This window comes from Rhincodon typus, chromosome 20 (assembly GCF_021869965.1).
Source record: "Rhincodon typus isolate 14 chromosome 20, sRhiTyp1.1, whole genome shotgun sequence".
NCBI lineage: Eukaryota > Metazoa > Chordata > Chondrichthyes > Orectolobiformes > Rhincodontidae > Rhincodon > Rhincodon typus.
Window position 1 is genome coordinate 38,644,965 of NC_063351.1, and position 15,265 is coordinate 38,660,229.

The following is a 15,265-nucleotide window of genomic DNA, read 5'->3' on the forward strand; positions in this document are numbered from 1 at the left end:
TCAAAGCTAAAACGGCAGAGATAAGTGAGATACCAGCACTACACTTGTTAAGTAGCCAAGGTAAGGAATAGGTAACTGAGAATGCCCAAAGGTCTCCTCCTCAGGTCAGAAAGGAAAGTAATGAGAGTGGAGGTGAAAATCGGAAGCCAAGGTGTTTCCATTGAAACAAGATGGGATACATATGTTCTAAATGCTGGAGGGTAAAATCAAAACTGATTGGATTTGTTGGAGTTCAACAAGAATGAGTCCAAAAAGGAAATCAGAAGGAAAAGGCTACAATCGGATTGTAGCCCTAACTGCAATTAAGAGACTGGAGGAAGACTCTGCTGTGAGTGCAGAAGAAGGGCAATGGGTAGAAGAGACATTGGAAAAGTTTTATCTAAAGGTAAGATAAACCCTTTTTCTTCAAATGAAGCATCCAAGCCCATTACTATTCTAAGGGATACAAAGGCTACTCAAACTCTCTTGCTGGAGAAGGATTTAGTGTCCCCTCCAGAGAGTTAATTAAAAGTCAAAGTGTTGGTAAATGCCATGGGGGATGGCATATCCTAGTCAAATAGTACAATTGAGTATGACTCATTGTCTGGATGAGTGGTAGTCAGAGTAGTTAAGAAATGGGCCATAAGCAGGCAAGGGGGATGGTTTGGTTTGGGAACATGGTTGGCAGGGACTAGTGGATCAAAGGGACTGTTTTCATGCTGTATGACTCTATGAATGGCAGAAAGCAAAGAGTAGGGATGGCAGCAGGTGACTAGTGGAGTTCCGCTGGGGTCAGCATCGGGTTCTCAACAATTCGTTTTACAGATTATGATCTGGATTAAGGAACTGATGGCATTGTTGCTAAGGTTGCAGCTGACACAAAGGAAGATGAAGGACAGATAGTGTTGAGGAGGCTGCAGAAGGACTTGGACAGGCTCGGACAGTGGGCAAAGAAGTAGCAGATGGAATACAATGTGGGAAAGTGTAAAGTTATTCATTTTGATAGGAAGAATACAGGGACAGTCTATTTTCTAAACAGGGAAAAGCTTTGGGAATCTGAAGCACAAAGAAACTTAGTCCCAGTCCAGTTCTCTTAAAGTTCACGTGCAGCTATGAAGGCATATGCAATGTTAGCATGCATTTTGAGAGAGCTAGAATACAAGAGTAGTGATGTATTGCTGATACTGTATAATTCTCTGGTCAGATTACATTTGGAATATTATGAGCAGTTTAGGGCCCCATATTTAGGGAATGACATGGTAGTGTTGAATGGGGTCCAGAGGAGATTTAGAAAAATGATCCTGGGATGAACAGCTTGTCATATGAGGAGCATTTTAGGACTCTTGCTCTGTCTTTGATGGACTTTAGGGAATGTGGGAGGAACATCTCATTGAAACTTACAAAATACTGACAGGTCTGAGTAGAGTGGATGTGAAAAAGATATTTCCACTAGTAGGACAGACTAGGGCCTGAAGGCACAGCTCAGACCTTTTGGAACTGATGAGGAGGACTTTCTTCAGCCATAGGGTGGTGAATCTGGGGAATCCATTGCCACAAAAGCCTGTGGAGGCCAAGTTATTGAGAGTATGTAGGACAAAGATAGATAGGTTGATAATTAGTAAAAGGATTGAATTAGGGGGAGAAAGTAGGAGAAGGAGGTTAAGAAAACTATCAGCCATTATCATTGTTGGACCTGATGGACCGAATGGCCTAATTCTGCTGCTATATTTATGGTCTTATGGGTAAGGAGGAGAAAATGTGTCAGGTGGTAACAGTGCTGGAAATTGATGAAGATAGTGAGAGTGCGATAGAAGAAGAGGTAGACAGTTCTCAGAATGAACGTCCTACATATCAACTATCACACAAAAATACTGGGGCAGTTAGCCACTGTGTTCTCATATTTATAGAAAGGACAACGGGAGGATCTTGTTTAGGGTGAACACATGTAAGGACAGTGACTTTTTATTTTATGTTTTTGAAAACTGGGGACTGAACTGTGAAAGACTAAAAGAAAACTGCTTCAATAAGCAGTAATTGAAATTAGATTATAGATGATCTGGAGTCAAAGGTGTATAATAAGGCAGTTTATGTCAGCAACAAGAGGTTAACTGGTCTGTGGACTTGTGACAGTTATCAATGACAGGGACCTTTTGCTTGCCAATAACGGTGTGATTGACTCTTTGGTGGTTGAGCAGCTTGGAGCTGGAAACAAGTTACCAAGACTGAGAAAGGGAGAGAGAGAGGTACAGAGAGAGAGAGAGAGAGATCTCTGCAGTCTACAATTCAGATTAAACCTGAAGAAAACTTCTCCTGCAGAGACATTTTATCAGGGAATCGGTTACTATGCATTTCCTTCAAAGGGGGTCAGTTAGCTCATTTGGCCAATTTGTGATGCAAAGTGATACCTATGGCATTGATGTGCTAGCTGGCTTAGTGTCATGTACTATGCAAATGTAAATAAAGGGTGACTTGGTGACGGGATACTGGCCTTCGTAGAGTTATTTCATTTAGCTTTTGTGATGACTCTGGGAATAGCAGAACTTAAGTTCCAGTGTGCTAAAATCACTGAGGCGTAACATATCAATAAACTGTAAACCAGGCTTATTGGGACCAATTACCTTTTCCTGCTTGTACATCTTATGGTCTGTCCAACTCTTATTTTGTCCACCAACAGCTATGCTGATGCCGAATGAAAGCAAGAAAGGAAGGACTGGCCCTGATCTACAGAGCAGTGGCTCGAATCATCAGATTGCCACTGAGCTTGAAAGTTCTGATCTAACGTTGCTGTGCATTGCTTGCTGGACCTTCCAAGCACAGCTTCTGCAGAAATGTTTAGCCCAGCATTCATTGGGAAACTCCACCAGGGAAAAGTGGACGCAGGCAAAGTCAGGACATTTTCATTTTTTATGTACTCACTGCTGAAAGGTTAGTTTAAATATTGTCTTTCACTGCTAGTGAAATGGTGAGGGAACGGTTGAATGGATGGGTGAGGAAATGGCTGAGAGAATGAATAAGGGAATGAGAAAGTGGTAGGGTGATGAGGTAAATGGTAGAGTTGGTAAATTGGATCAGGTTGGTGGGTTAGTAATAAGGTGATAATGGGTAGTCAGGTTTAGTTGGGGGTTAGACAGGTATTCAGAAGGGTAATCAATTTGATTGCAGGGTAGTCAGGCAATGGGGGAAGTGTACTCTGTTAGAATAGGGCAGAGATAATCAGGTCTGCCAGATATGAGAATGGTCAGGATAACACTCAGGTTGTGTCAGGCTGATAACTGGGAAGAGAGTTACGTCTGGTCAAGGAATAGTCAGGTAGTCGGTGTTAGTTGAGTGATGAGGGTAATTAGGTTAGAGGGAAGGCAGTTCAGGTCAGGGGCTAGTTTGATTGGACAAACGATGAAGAGACAGACACAAGAGTCAGACTAGGCTTTAATATGTCTAATGTTTTCTGGGTAACTATTCAGGTAATTCAAAGTTGGAGTCATTTGCAAAGGATACCAGGAAGCAGGGGAATTGCCTACATAAAGTTGAAAGTTCTTGGCAAATTCCCATATAGGTCTGCATGTTGGGACTTTCACCTGACATGCCAGGACTTCCACCTGACATGCCTTGTCAATCATACGTCCTGTCTCCGATGATCTAGAGACAAGAACATTTGCCCCATTATGTATTCACCATCTCATAATGGTCAAAAGCCAATAAGATGTTTTGGAGAGCTGTAATTTTGACAATATCAACATTGTTTCAAAATACAATATTCTTTACAAACACAGCAAACTCGCATTAAAATAGTTAATTAATTTTACAGGTCAAGCAGCTTCTATGTAGAGAGAAAATGTTAAAGCTTAGATTGATGACCATTCATCAGAACTGGAAAAAGTTAGAAACATAGCAGATTCCAAGCAAATGAAAGGGGGAGAACGGAAAAGTAATAAAAGAGGAGAGTCCTGAAAAGGTGCAAGTCAGGAGATTAAATGACTGCAAAGAATTGGTGACACAATGTCGAAAAGAGTAGTAGCCATGGAACAAGTACCAGAATGCTGCTGTCTGAAAGCAAATAAAGCAAAACCAAGACAAATGAAAAACATTCAAAGTGAAAATATGAGTACAGATTGACCATTTGAAATTGTATTCTTATTTGATTGAGGATCTTAATATTGCTAAAGCAGCAATATTTGAAGAGATGTGGCTTGCTATTCAGACGGACTATTGTGGTATTGGCTGGCCTTATAGAAATAATGGACATCACTGCCTTTGGTGCTGAAAGCTTACTGGTCCTGCTGAGGAACATCTGCAATAGACTCCAGCCTTTTTCGTATAACCAAGACAGTAACAACTGGCCATTTAGAAGACACCAACAGGATTACATAAAATCGATCTGATTTTAGGAAGGGGATTTTTCCCTGGAGTGTCAGAAGCTGAGGGGTGAGCTTATAAAGGTTTATAAGGTCATGAGAGGCATAAGGCATAGCCCCATCTAAGAGATTATTATGTAAAATCAAAGCACTTCGAATTGATCGTAATATAACTGGTATGAACTGAAAATTAGCTAGCAGACAGGAAAAAAAATCAGGATGAATAAATGGGCCTTTTTCAAGTGGAAGGCAATGAAAAGTGGAGTATCGCAGGGATCAGTGCTTGGTCTCCCAGCTTTACACAATATGCATCAACAATTGGATGAGAGAATAAAATGTATTCTTTTCAAACCTGCTGACAACGAAAATCTAGAAGGAACTAAGAGTGGTATGGAGGAAGTAAAACAGCTTCAAAGGTAACTTAGAGATGATCAGTGAGTGGGCAAATGTTTAACAGGTGTAACGTAACATGGATAAGTGCAACATTATCTATTCCGGTAGGAAAAACAGAAGTGCAGCATATTATTCAATGAAAAGCCAGAAGAACTGTGGAGACTGGAAATCAGAAACAAAAACAAACACAGAAATTGCTGGGCAATCTCAGCAGTTCTGGCAGCATCTATGGAGAGAAATTAGAGTTCTGAAGAAGGGGCACCGGATCCGAAACGTTAACTCTGATTTTTCTCCATAGATGATACCAGACCGGTTGAATTTTTCCAGCAATTTCTGTATTTGTTTATTATTTAAATGATGATAGATTGCGAAATATTAATGTACAAAGGGACATGCCTATCCTTCAAACCTGTTGCTGAAATCAAGCATGCAAGTGCAGCAAGCAGTTAAGAAGGCAAATGCTTTGCTGGCATTCATTGCAAAAGGGTTTGAGAATAGCAGCAAAGATGTATACGACGGCCGCACAAGGCCTTTGTGAAGGCATACCTGGAATATTGTGTACAGTTTTGATTTCTTACCCAAGGAAAGATATGTTTGTAACAGAGGTTGTGCAGTGACAGTTCATCATATCTCTTATTTGGTGAAATTTAAGATTTGATGTGATGCCCATCCCAGTGTATGTGTAACACTTTGAACTAAGGAGAACCCCACACACTCCACTCCCCACAAACAGTAGAAAATGTGTACCCTGTTCAAATGATGCATCCCTTGGAGAACGTATTGCGACTTTGTAATGTTAGGGAGTCACAGGTAGACCGGCAGTGAAGGTGGCATTTGTACGCTTGCCTTTATTGGTCAGTGCATTGAGTATAGGAGTTAGGAGGTCATGTTGTGGGTGTACAAGATATTGGTTAGGCCACTTTTGGAATACTGCATTCAATTCTTGTCTCCCTGCTATAGGAAAGATGTTGTGAAACTTGAAAGGGTTCAGAAAAGATTTACAAGGATATTGCCAGGGTCGGAGGGTTTGAACTGTAGACAGCCTGAATAGGATGGGGCTACTTTTCCTGGAGTGTTAGAGGCTTAGGGGTTACCTCATGGAAGTTTATAAAATCAGGTGCATGGATAGGCTGATTTTTTTTCCCAGGCCAGTGCAGTCCAAAACTAGAGGGCATTGGTTTAACGTGAGAAGGGAAAGATTTAAAAGGGACCTAAGCAACTTTTTCACACAGAGGGTGGTGTGTGAATGGAATGAACTGCCAGAGGAAGTGGTGGAGGCTGGTACAATTACAACATTTAAAAAGTATCTGAATGGGTATACGAATAGGAAAGGTTTAGAAGGATATGGACCAAATGCTGGCAAATTGGACTAGATTAATTTCGGATATCTGGTCGGCATAGACGAGTTGACCGAAGTGTCTGTTTCCGGGCTGTACATCTCTATGATTCTATGGCTATTACTTATCTGATGCACTCATATACTGCTGGCTTCCTGAAGTGGAAGTTATTTCCTGACATGTTGAGACTGCACAAAATCGTCAGGTTATGTTAAGGTCCACTTCTACCAAGCAAATGGACCTGCTGTTCTGAGGACAGATGTGTGGAGGGTCAAAACTGCAGGTCCTGCAACAAAGGCAGATGTCACTGCGCTCATATTTGTTGGCTCCACAAAGATTCCTGCTCAATTATTTCAATGATGTAGCTGGTTTAAAATTCCTGAAAGAACATTATTCCTCACTTTTCTAGCTATTATGACTTAAACACCAATAGCAATCAGAATAGCAATCAGAATAACAATGACAACCACCAGAAACAGAAAACATACAATAACTTAAACTCATCAAAGCCAATTATGCATAGGGAAAAGTAGACTTAAAAATAAAAAAAAGTAAAATTAATTGCAACAGAAGCCAATTGGAACAGGTCCAATCACAGTTAGCCAACTTTTCCTAAATGCTTCTTTCTATACTTTTACATGATATTCACACAGCACATCTGGATATTTTGATGACTGGTTACTGGAGAAATGTGGAGGTTATATTTAATGCCACTGCCACATCTGAAAGCTCTATTATAATCAAATAAGCTAATCAGGCAGTTTACTATGTAGCAAGGGTCATGTGCCTTTAAAGGCAAAAAGACCGCCTTCAAGAGGGCTTGGCAGCTTACCAGGCCAAGCAGTACTACTGAGAGCGATGGCCAAAGCTGGTTACTGTAGCAAGTACTAAAGAAGCATCTATAGAGGAGGTCCAGAAAGAAAGTAAGTAGAGTTGTGTTTCCACTGAAGGTGGCCATGATGAAGGGATGGAACGAGAGTGACTGCTTTGCCAATCCATCACGGCTGATATGTTTCTCAACCCTATTCTTCTGCCTTCCTCCTGCAACTTTGATCCCCTTACCAAATATGTTTTAAATACACTCAGTAACTTGGCCTCTATGGCCTTCTCGGCAATGAGTTCCACAGATTCACCACCCTCTGGCTGAAAAAAATCTTCCTCATCTCAGTTCTAAAGGGACTTCACTTGGAGGCTACGCTCTCAAGTCCTAGTCTCTCCCACTGATGAAACATCTTCTGCATGTCCACTCTATTCAGGTCTCTCAGTATTCTGTAAGTTTCAATGAGATCCCCCCTTCAACCATCAAATACAGACTCAGAGTTGACAATGGCTCCTCATATGATAAGCCCTTCCATCCCTGGTGGCATTCTTGTAAACCTCCTCTGGATCCGCTCCAAGGGCAGCACATCATTCCTTAGATTACGGGGCTCAAAACTGCTCACAATATTCCAAATGTAGTCTGACCACAGTATTATGCAGGCTAGCATTACATCACTGCTCTTCTAGCCCTCTCAAAATGAAAGCTAACATTGCATTTGCCTTCCTAACTGCCAATTGAACCTGCATGTAAAACTTAAGAGAACTGAACAGGGAATCCTCAGTCCCTTTGTACTTCAAATTTCCAAAGCTTTTCTCCATTTAGAAAAAGATCTATGCCTCTGTTCTGCCTATGAAAGTGCATAACCTCACACTTTTCTACGCTCTATTCCATCTGTGACTTCTTTGCTCACTCTCCTAGTGTGTTTGAGTCCTTCTGCAGCCACCGTGCCTCAACACTGCCTCTCCTTCCAAATATTTTTGTGTCATTTCTAAATGTAGCAACAATGCCCTCAATTCCTTTGTCCAGATTGTTAATGTATAATATGAGTAGTTGCGGTCCTAACACTGACCACTGTGGAACCTCACTAGTCACCGGCTGCCATCATGAAAAGACCCCTTTATCTCCAATCTCTGCCTTCTGCCAGTACCTTGCCCCTAACACCTTGAGCTTTTATTTAGCAGTCTCCTGTGTGGCATCTTGTCAAAGACTTTCTGGAAATCCAAATAGATCACGTCCACGGGCTCTCCTTTTTCTAACTTGCTCATTACCTCATCAAAGAATTCTAACATTTTTCAGGCATGACCGCCCTTGATGAAGCCATGCTGGCTCAGCCCTATTTTACCATGCACTTCCAAGTACTCTGTGATCTTATCCTTAATAATGGACTCCAGAATCTTACCAATGACCAAGGTTAGGCTAACTAACCAGCCTATAATTCCCCATCTTCTGCCTCCCTTCCTTCTCAAAAAAGAATCTTAATATTTTCTATTTTCCAGTTCTCTGGGACCCTCCCTGACTCAAGTGATTCCTGAAAGATCACAATCAATCCTTCCACAATTTCCTCAGCTATCTCCTTCAGAACCCTGGAGCGTAGTTCATGTGGTCCAGGTGATTTATCCACCTTCAGACCTTTCAGCTTCCCCAGCACCTTGTCCTTGGTTATGGCCACAAAACTCTCCTCTGCCTCCTGACTCTCTTGAAGTTCTGGTATGTTACTAATGTGTTCCACTATCACGTCTGATGCAAAGTACTTATTCCTTTCCTCTGCTTTTTCTTCGTTCTCCATCAATATTTCTCCAGCCTCATTTTCCAGTGGTCCAACATCCACTCTTGCCTCTCTGTTACCTTTTGTATTCATATTGCACAAAGTTTTTTAACTGTGCATCTGCTAGAAGTGTGCTCAGAGGATGGCTGAAGATACCATCCTATTTCTGGGAATGCTTAATCAAGAGGTGAAAATCAGAACATCAGATAATTATTCATCAAATGTCATAACAATTTAAATCTTTCTCACTACAGCTACAGTCTTCTCTTCCCAGTCTCAAACTCAGGTGGGTTCAGATTCTCATCTTGCATCATTGTCACTACTACATCCTCTGTTCCACATTACAAAAAAGCAGCAGCAGGATTTAATGAGAACTTTAGCAGCATTTTATTTATGGTCCTTAATAGAAGCTATGTAGAATTAATTAATTTGAACTCTGCTTGAGTACAATTAGTTCCAATTCGATTTGAAATGTTTTAATGTTAAATGCAGGAGTGGGTGTTTGAATATGAGGCCTATGCAAACAATATACTTCAGAAACTCAGCTCAGATCTGTGTAGGAAATAAAAAAGCTGTTCTAAGACCAACCTAATGTGTTTGTAATTATGATACTTTTGGACCAAACCTTTGTCAAATGCATATATATAAATCCTTGTCAGATTGCGCACTAGTCTTGGAACAAATTTAAGTAGCTTTTGAATAAGTACATTATTGAAAACCAGGAACTGGAAAAATTTAGGCAATATGAGCAAAGTAATAATCTGGCACCTGGGGTACTTACGAGAAAGGGTGGACATTCACCATGCCAGAGTACAGGATGTGTGCTCAACACCCTAGCCTTGTTTTAGATCATAGCCATACTACTCAGAAAAGAGAACATGGAGAGGAGTGTGAATAGAGAAAGGAGGAGGACAGACAGCAAGGAGAAAGAAACACAAAGCAGACTGTTGGCATCTTCTCAAAGGGAGGAATGGAGGTAAACATTTCATTTAAACCTAATTTTGGGCAGTCATATTTACCAAATGGTTAGGGAAGGTATCAGAGTATTAGCCATTACTGTTAGCAATACAATAGCAAAATAACTATTATCTCAATAAATCTCCCTTTAGCTTTATCAATTCTAAGGAGAATTACCCCAGATTATTCACTCTTTCCACACAACTGTGGTACCATTCTACTAAACGTCCTGTGTACCCTGTTAAAGGTCTTGACAGTCTTCATAAACAGTGGTGATAATATTATAGCTAAGGCCTAATGAATGATTTATAACATTTAATAAAATCTATTGTTTTGTAGTCTATACCCGATATAAAGTAATACATAATCTTTGGCATCAATACTTTTCTTGCTGGAAATCAGTGGCATAGTGACAAATATTCTGGTGACACAGATTCAAATTCTACCATGCCAGGTGGAACTTGTATTGACTACAAACATATGTTTTTTTTTATTCATTCACAGGATGAGAGCATCGTGGGCCAGGTAGCATTTATTGCCAATCCCTAATTGTCCAGAGGGCAGTTAAGAATCAAGAGCTAGAGAAGGCCATCCAGCCTACTCAATGGAGGAATAATTCAATGTATTCCAGTTCAGCAAGGCAGAGGAAGGTTGTGCAGACAGGGCTGATTGGTCCTCATCTCAGGGAAGAAACAGAGATCATAGGCTTTCCTCACGGGGATAACAGGTGTCAAGAGATTGGTCATCTGTGATGAAAAGGGCAAAGAAACTGGAACTGTTAAAATCAGTGGTGAGCATCAGAAAGGTCACGGATATAGACAGGAAGAGAGTCAAAAAGGAGAAAAGAAAGAAATGCTGAACAATGGGCTGAATCTCCTGTTTGAAACCATAACACACAGCAGCAGTAGGCCTTCAGACCATCAAGTCTACTCTACAAATCAATGATCTGATTTGAAAATAACTCATCTTCCTTTCCTGTCTTTTCATCATAACATTTGGAGACCAGGTGAGGAACACTGCAACTTACTATCTTAACAGATCTCCCGCAACTGACAACACAATGGCACCTATCAGCATTACTAATTTTCTGCTCAACTTGCAGCTAAGGATGAACCAGTGCCAAAGGATGCAGAAGCATCAGCAACGATAGGCTGAAATTCAGCCTGGAGAAGCACCACATCCCCATCAAGAGGGGCCGCAGTGGTGAAGAGCACTGGCCAGAAACTGCAGGCAAATTAAAGAGAGGCAATGCTGAGGGCATCACAAGATTCCTGGGATGCTGTATCTTACATCAGTCAGCTTCTGAATGAGCAGCTGTAGCCCCAAGGACTGGGATATAATCCCATGCCAGTCACCATTAAGGTAAGCAATGGCCCTCAACTTCTATGCAAGTGGATTGTTTCAGGGAGCCACTGAGAACCCCTGAGGAATTTCACAGTCAGTCACTCATAAATGTATCGGTAAGGTAACTGATATTTTCTTCATTAAAGTGCACTAAGTTATACACTTCCATTTGGATGCGGTGAATCAAGCAGTCAGGGCAATCAGTTTTGCAGGCTTTTGGGCAGGTGCAAGGGGCAATCGTTTACACTGACATCACAGCCTGTTGGCACTTCCTTGTCTGCTTGAGATGAAGGGGCACCTAGAATGAGATTGAGATGCTTTATCTCTCTCTCACTTTGCCAACGATGCCGTGCATACATAGGTACAGAAATGGGTTCCAGGTTTAAGCACAAATCTGGCAGCCACTGAGTGATGCTGCATCTGGCTTTTGAAGGAAACCACCACTCTTTCGGTGGAGGTAACCAAGCACCCACATGCCAGAATCATAACAGTAGACAGAACTTGATTGGCTTCCTTTGCTTCAGTTTAATGAGGGCGTCTGGCAACACTGCCTGATATTCCCATTCTATCATTAAGCTCAGCAAGTTGCTTTGTCTCCCGCAGTCAGAGGGTCAGAGATCTTGGGTGTTGTTACCTCCACTAGTTGTGGACCCGTATCAGTGATGTGTTCTATAGATGATGACCTCAAGCCTACTCTAGTGGATCCACTAAAGTGAATGTCTACATATTGATGGACAGAGAAGGTGAACTTGTGTTGGTGCCTGCTTTGAGGTGATAGAGGCATCATCCTTGGAGACAATGTGTTGCTGCTGCTAGGGAGGTCACGTTATCTAGTGCTTCATCCTTTTCTGGTGGCTGAGAATACCTGGCGCGGAAAAGCAAAGAATTAGTTGGTGAAGAAGCACAGTCTCTTGCACAAGACCAATGTCTGGCTCTGCTTGGACTTCTGAAAACAAAAGACATCAAGTATGGTCCTCTTGTACCAGATCTATGGCCTGCTCTTCACATGGGATGAGGATTTGCAAATCTGAAACCCCTCTCCTGGTCTGGGCCTTGGCAATCTTGTCCTGCAAGCAAATAAACAGGGCAATTGTCTGTGTGGAGTTTGCACATTCTCCCTCTGTCTGCGTGGGCTTCCTCTGGGTGTTCCGGTTTCTTCCCATAGTTCAAAGATGTGCAGATTAGGTTGATTGGTCATGACAAATTGTCCATTGTGTCGAGGGTTAGCCATGGGAAATGCAAGGTTAGAGGCACAGGATGGGGTCAGTGGGTGGTTCTGGGTGAGATGCTCTTCTGAGTCAGTGTGGACTCAATGAGCTGAATGGCCTGCTTCCACACTGTATGGATCTACAAGTGTGATGGAAATGGATTCACAAGTGCTTTCTGCGCATGTATACCACAGCATATCCTAAGCCATCTCCAGCAAGTGAGTAGGAACCACACTGCCTGCAAACCGTTAGAACACTGACAAAACCGGGGTAGCTGTCCGCCTTTCAGTTCACGTTATCCTTACGCTTGATCATCCTCTGTGATGAGGCACAGACTGAGGGACATCTCTTTGAGTTTCAGTTTGCAGTGAGGAGATGATGCCATTTACCTTTGAAAATTGCAGAAGACAGTTCAGCTTCTTCTTGCGTTGAATCAGAGTGCTCTTGTGAGGCACATGGGCACTGACTTGTGCTTCAATCTCACTCCAACAGAACTGGTTCTGATGGAAGTGCATTCTGTTGCCATCCCAGATAAAAAGGATTTTTCTTATTTTAGGGATGGCCTGGATCAGAACTTCAAAAAGCACTGCTAATGCTTGGGGCCAGTTACTGTCTGGTCTGAGACATGTCCAGGTTGGGTGACAGCAACCTACGTAGGCTCCAACAATGCTGCAGGTTTGCCGTAAAAGCAGTTCAAGTGGCCTATAAAAATATCACACAAGCCTTTTGGGCCAAGAACATCCTGACTGCCTATTCCCTAAGATTCACCACTCAACCTGCATTCATATGGAATGAGTTGAAAAGCATGTGATTATGCGAGAAAAACCCATCCAAGGTGCAATGTAAGTGACAAACTCAATACGCCCATGCCATGCCTAGGGTCTAAAATGAAAAATTCTGCCTTCTTACTCTTATTTTCCTGAGGAGGGTGAAAATTCTCCCCATTCTATCAAAAAGTACCACTGCATATTTAGGAATCATGATATTAATTTACCAATATACCGCTACAGGTTTCTTAATATCTTCCTATATTTCACTGCATGTCTGTCTTGTGATTTAATCTGTTTAGCTTCAATTCCTGTTTTACATCTCACTCAAAGAACAATATGATCATGGCACTACTAGCTCTTGTTGAGACCATAAATTAAACACTGTGAGCAATTCAGGCATGTTTTGAAAGAAGCCATTCAACTGGGTTTGTTTTTTTGTTGGCATTAATTATATATTGAATATACTGAGCCTGTTTAAAACTGATTGTGCAATAGTTACGAGCTGCACACTGAACAGAAAACAAGAAAAGATTGAGGTATATACTGTACCAACATAAATTAAGAGATGAAGTTGTATCTGAAACCAGAGAAAACACTAATGAGTAGCAGGTGACTGCATCTGTGTAATCACAAGACAGCTTGTGAAGAGTGATTGTCTCTCTAATTGCAGAAAATACAGGCAGGAAGATGATGGTCTCTGTAAATACAATTTGGTTTGAGTAACGGCATCTAATTGCAAGAAATACAGCCAAGATAGTCACTCTGTAATTACAATGTGAGAGTGACCGTGTCTGCAAATACAGCTCAAGGACGGTGACAGTATCTGTAATTGCAGGTAATACACCTCCAGTGAGTCACTTTGTCATTACATTGTGGGAGAGTGAACACCTGTAGTCACAAGAAACATCTGCATAAAGAAGAGAAGGCAGGAGAACAGCAGCTTACAGAGAGATTTGGAACAATCAAGGGTAAGTAAATAGTAAGGGCTGTAGGGTTGTGTACGGATTGGGTTCAGGGACATGGAGGAGTGGGAGAAGATTCTGGGGAGGACAGAGAGTCAGGTCAGGGGTCAAGAGCAATGAAATGGGAAGGGTCTGAAAGCCTGATCTCTTAGGTATGATGGGGAGAATGAAGGGAATAGCTAATCAAGATAAGAAAATGAGGGGGCCTAAAAGGTGTTGTCAATATTGTCTCCATGCATGTCCACCTCAGAGTTGGCTGCCACAGCCTTCAGAGGATAATTATTCACCAACACATGGTCATTTCAGACTCAAACATTAACTTTACGTTGTCCATAAATGCTCCCAAACTTGCTGAGTTTATTTTGTTTACATTGCTTATTTGTTTACGTTTCAATTAATCTCCACTGAGACTGAGCTCAGAAAATGATCTTTACAATACATAGAATGGAGGACCAGCTAAGCTGGCAAGTTCAGCTATGTCCACAGAGTGATGAGTACAATACTGGGCACCATTAAGCTCTCTGACTAAGCCAGCCTCAAAAAATAATGATAAAACACACTTGAATAAAATATAACCAATGTAACGTGAAATACTTAAATAGGAAATATAATTTTGAAAAATATCAGTTCTACTTTAGTGCTGTCTGTATTGGTGTGGAGTTAGACAAGAAAGCTTTTGTTGTGTTTCAGAGAGCCCATGTTTAAGTAAGAGCTTCGTTTAAAGCCCCTTTTCTGGCTGCAGCATTGTCAGCTAGCAGCAGGTCTTATGACTGAAGTGTTTTCCCTGCTTGCACATCTCTCATCATGGCACTTTAAATTTTAATTGTAAGCATGTGGAAGATGGGAAAGAGCAAGAGAGAAGTGGCATACTGCTGACACAACCCTCTCCCACCACCCATCACAGAAGTCACAGATTGGTGGGAGCTTACCTGAAACTCTGCAATGGGAGGGATTTCTGTTAAACAACTGACTGCATGGTTCTAGAATAATAATGAAAAATTGGTCAATACATGCATCAATGGAACAGTATATGATTGAGGCCCTTATAACTATTTCTTGGAAATTGTCTTGGAAGTATGAAAATCAAGTGAATGCTATCTTAATTCAGAGTTTAAATTCAAAGACTATTTTTCCAAACTGAAAAGGGTTGGAAAATGATGGTTGACATAGAAAAGGAGAACAGATGTGAGAGTGCCAAGAGCAAAAGACAATATGGTAAAGTTTAGACTGAGATGTAAAATAGGTGTTAATGATAAGTTTGAATAGGAGAAAATAGGTCAGCTCAGCTGAAAGCAAAGCCAACAAGAATCAAAGAGAGGCTAAGTGTTCACCAATGAAATTATATACCGGGAACTTGGCTTCCTGTGCTGACTGTTAC

At 41.4% G+C, this 15,265-nt stretch overlaps 1 protein-coding gene across 2 annotated transcripts in view; it reads right to left on the reverse strand.

Annotated features, from left to right (window-relative positions):
* sh3pxd2aa (SH3 and PX domains 2Aa) overlaps positions 1–15,265 on the reverse strand; it is a 282,467-nt gene that overhangs the window by 126,835 nt on the left and 140,367 nt on the right. The window contains exon 7 of one of the 2 annotated variants that reach the window (XM_048608735.1): positions 14,817–14,867. The exons of the other annotated variant lie outside the window; for it this stretch is intronic. Coding sequence (XP_048464692.1) covers positions 14,817–14,867 — 51 coding nt within the window. The remainder of the gene's footprint in view (positions 1–14,816; positions 14,868–15,265) is intronic. 2 annotated transcript variants of the gene reach the window in all.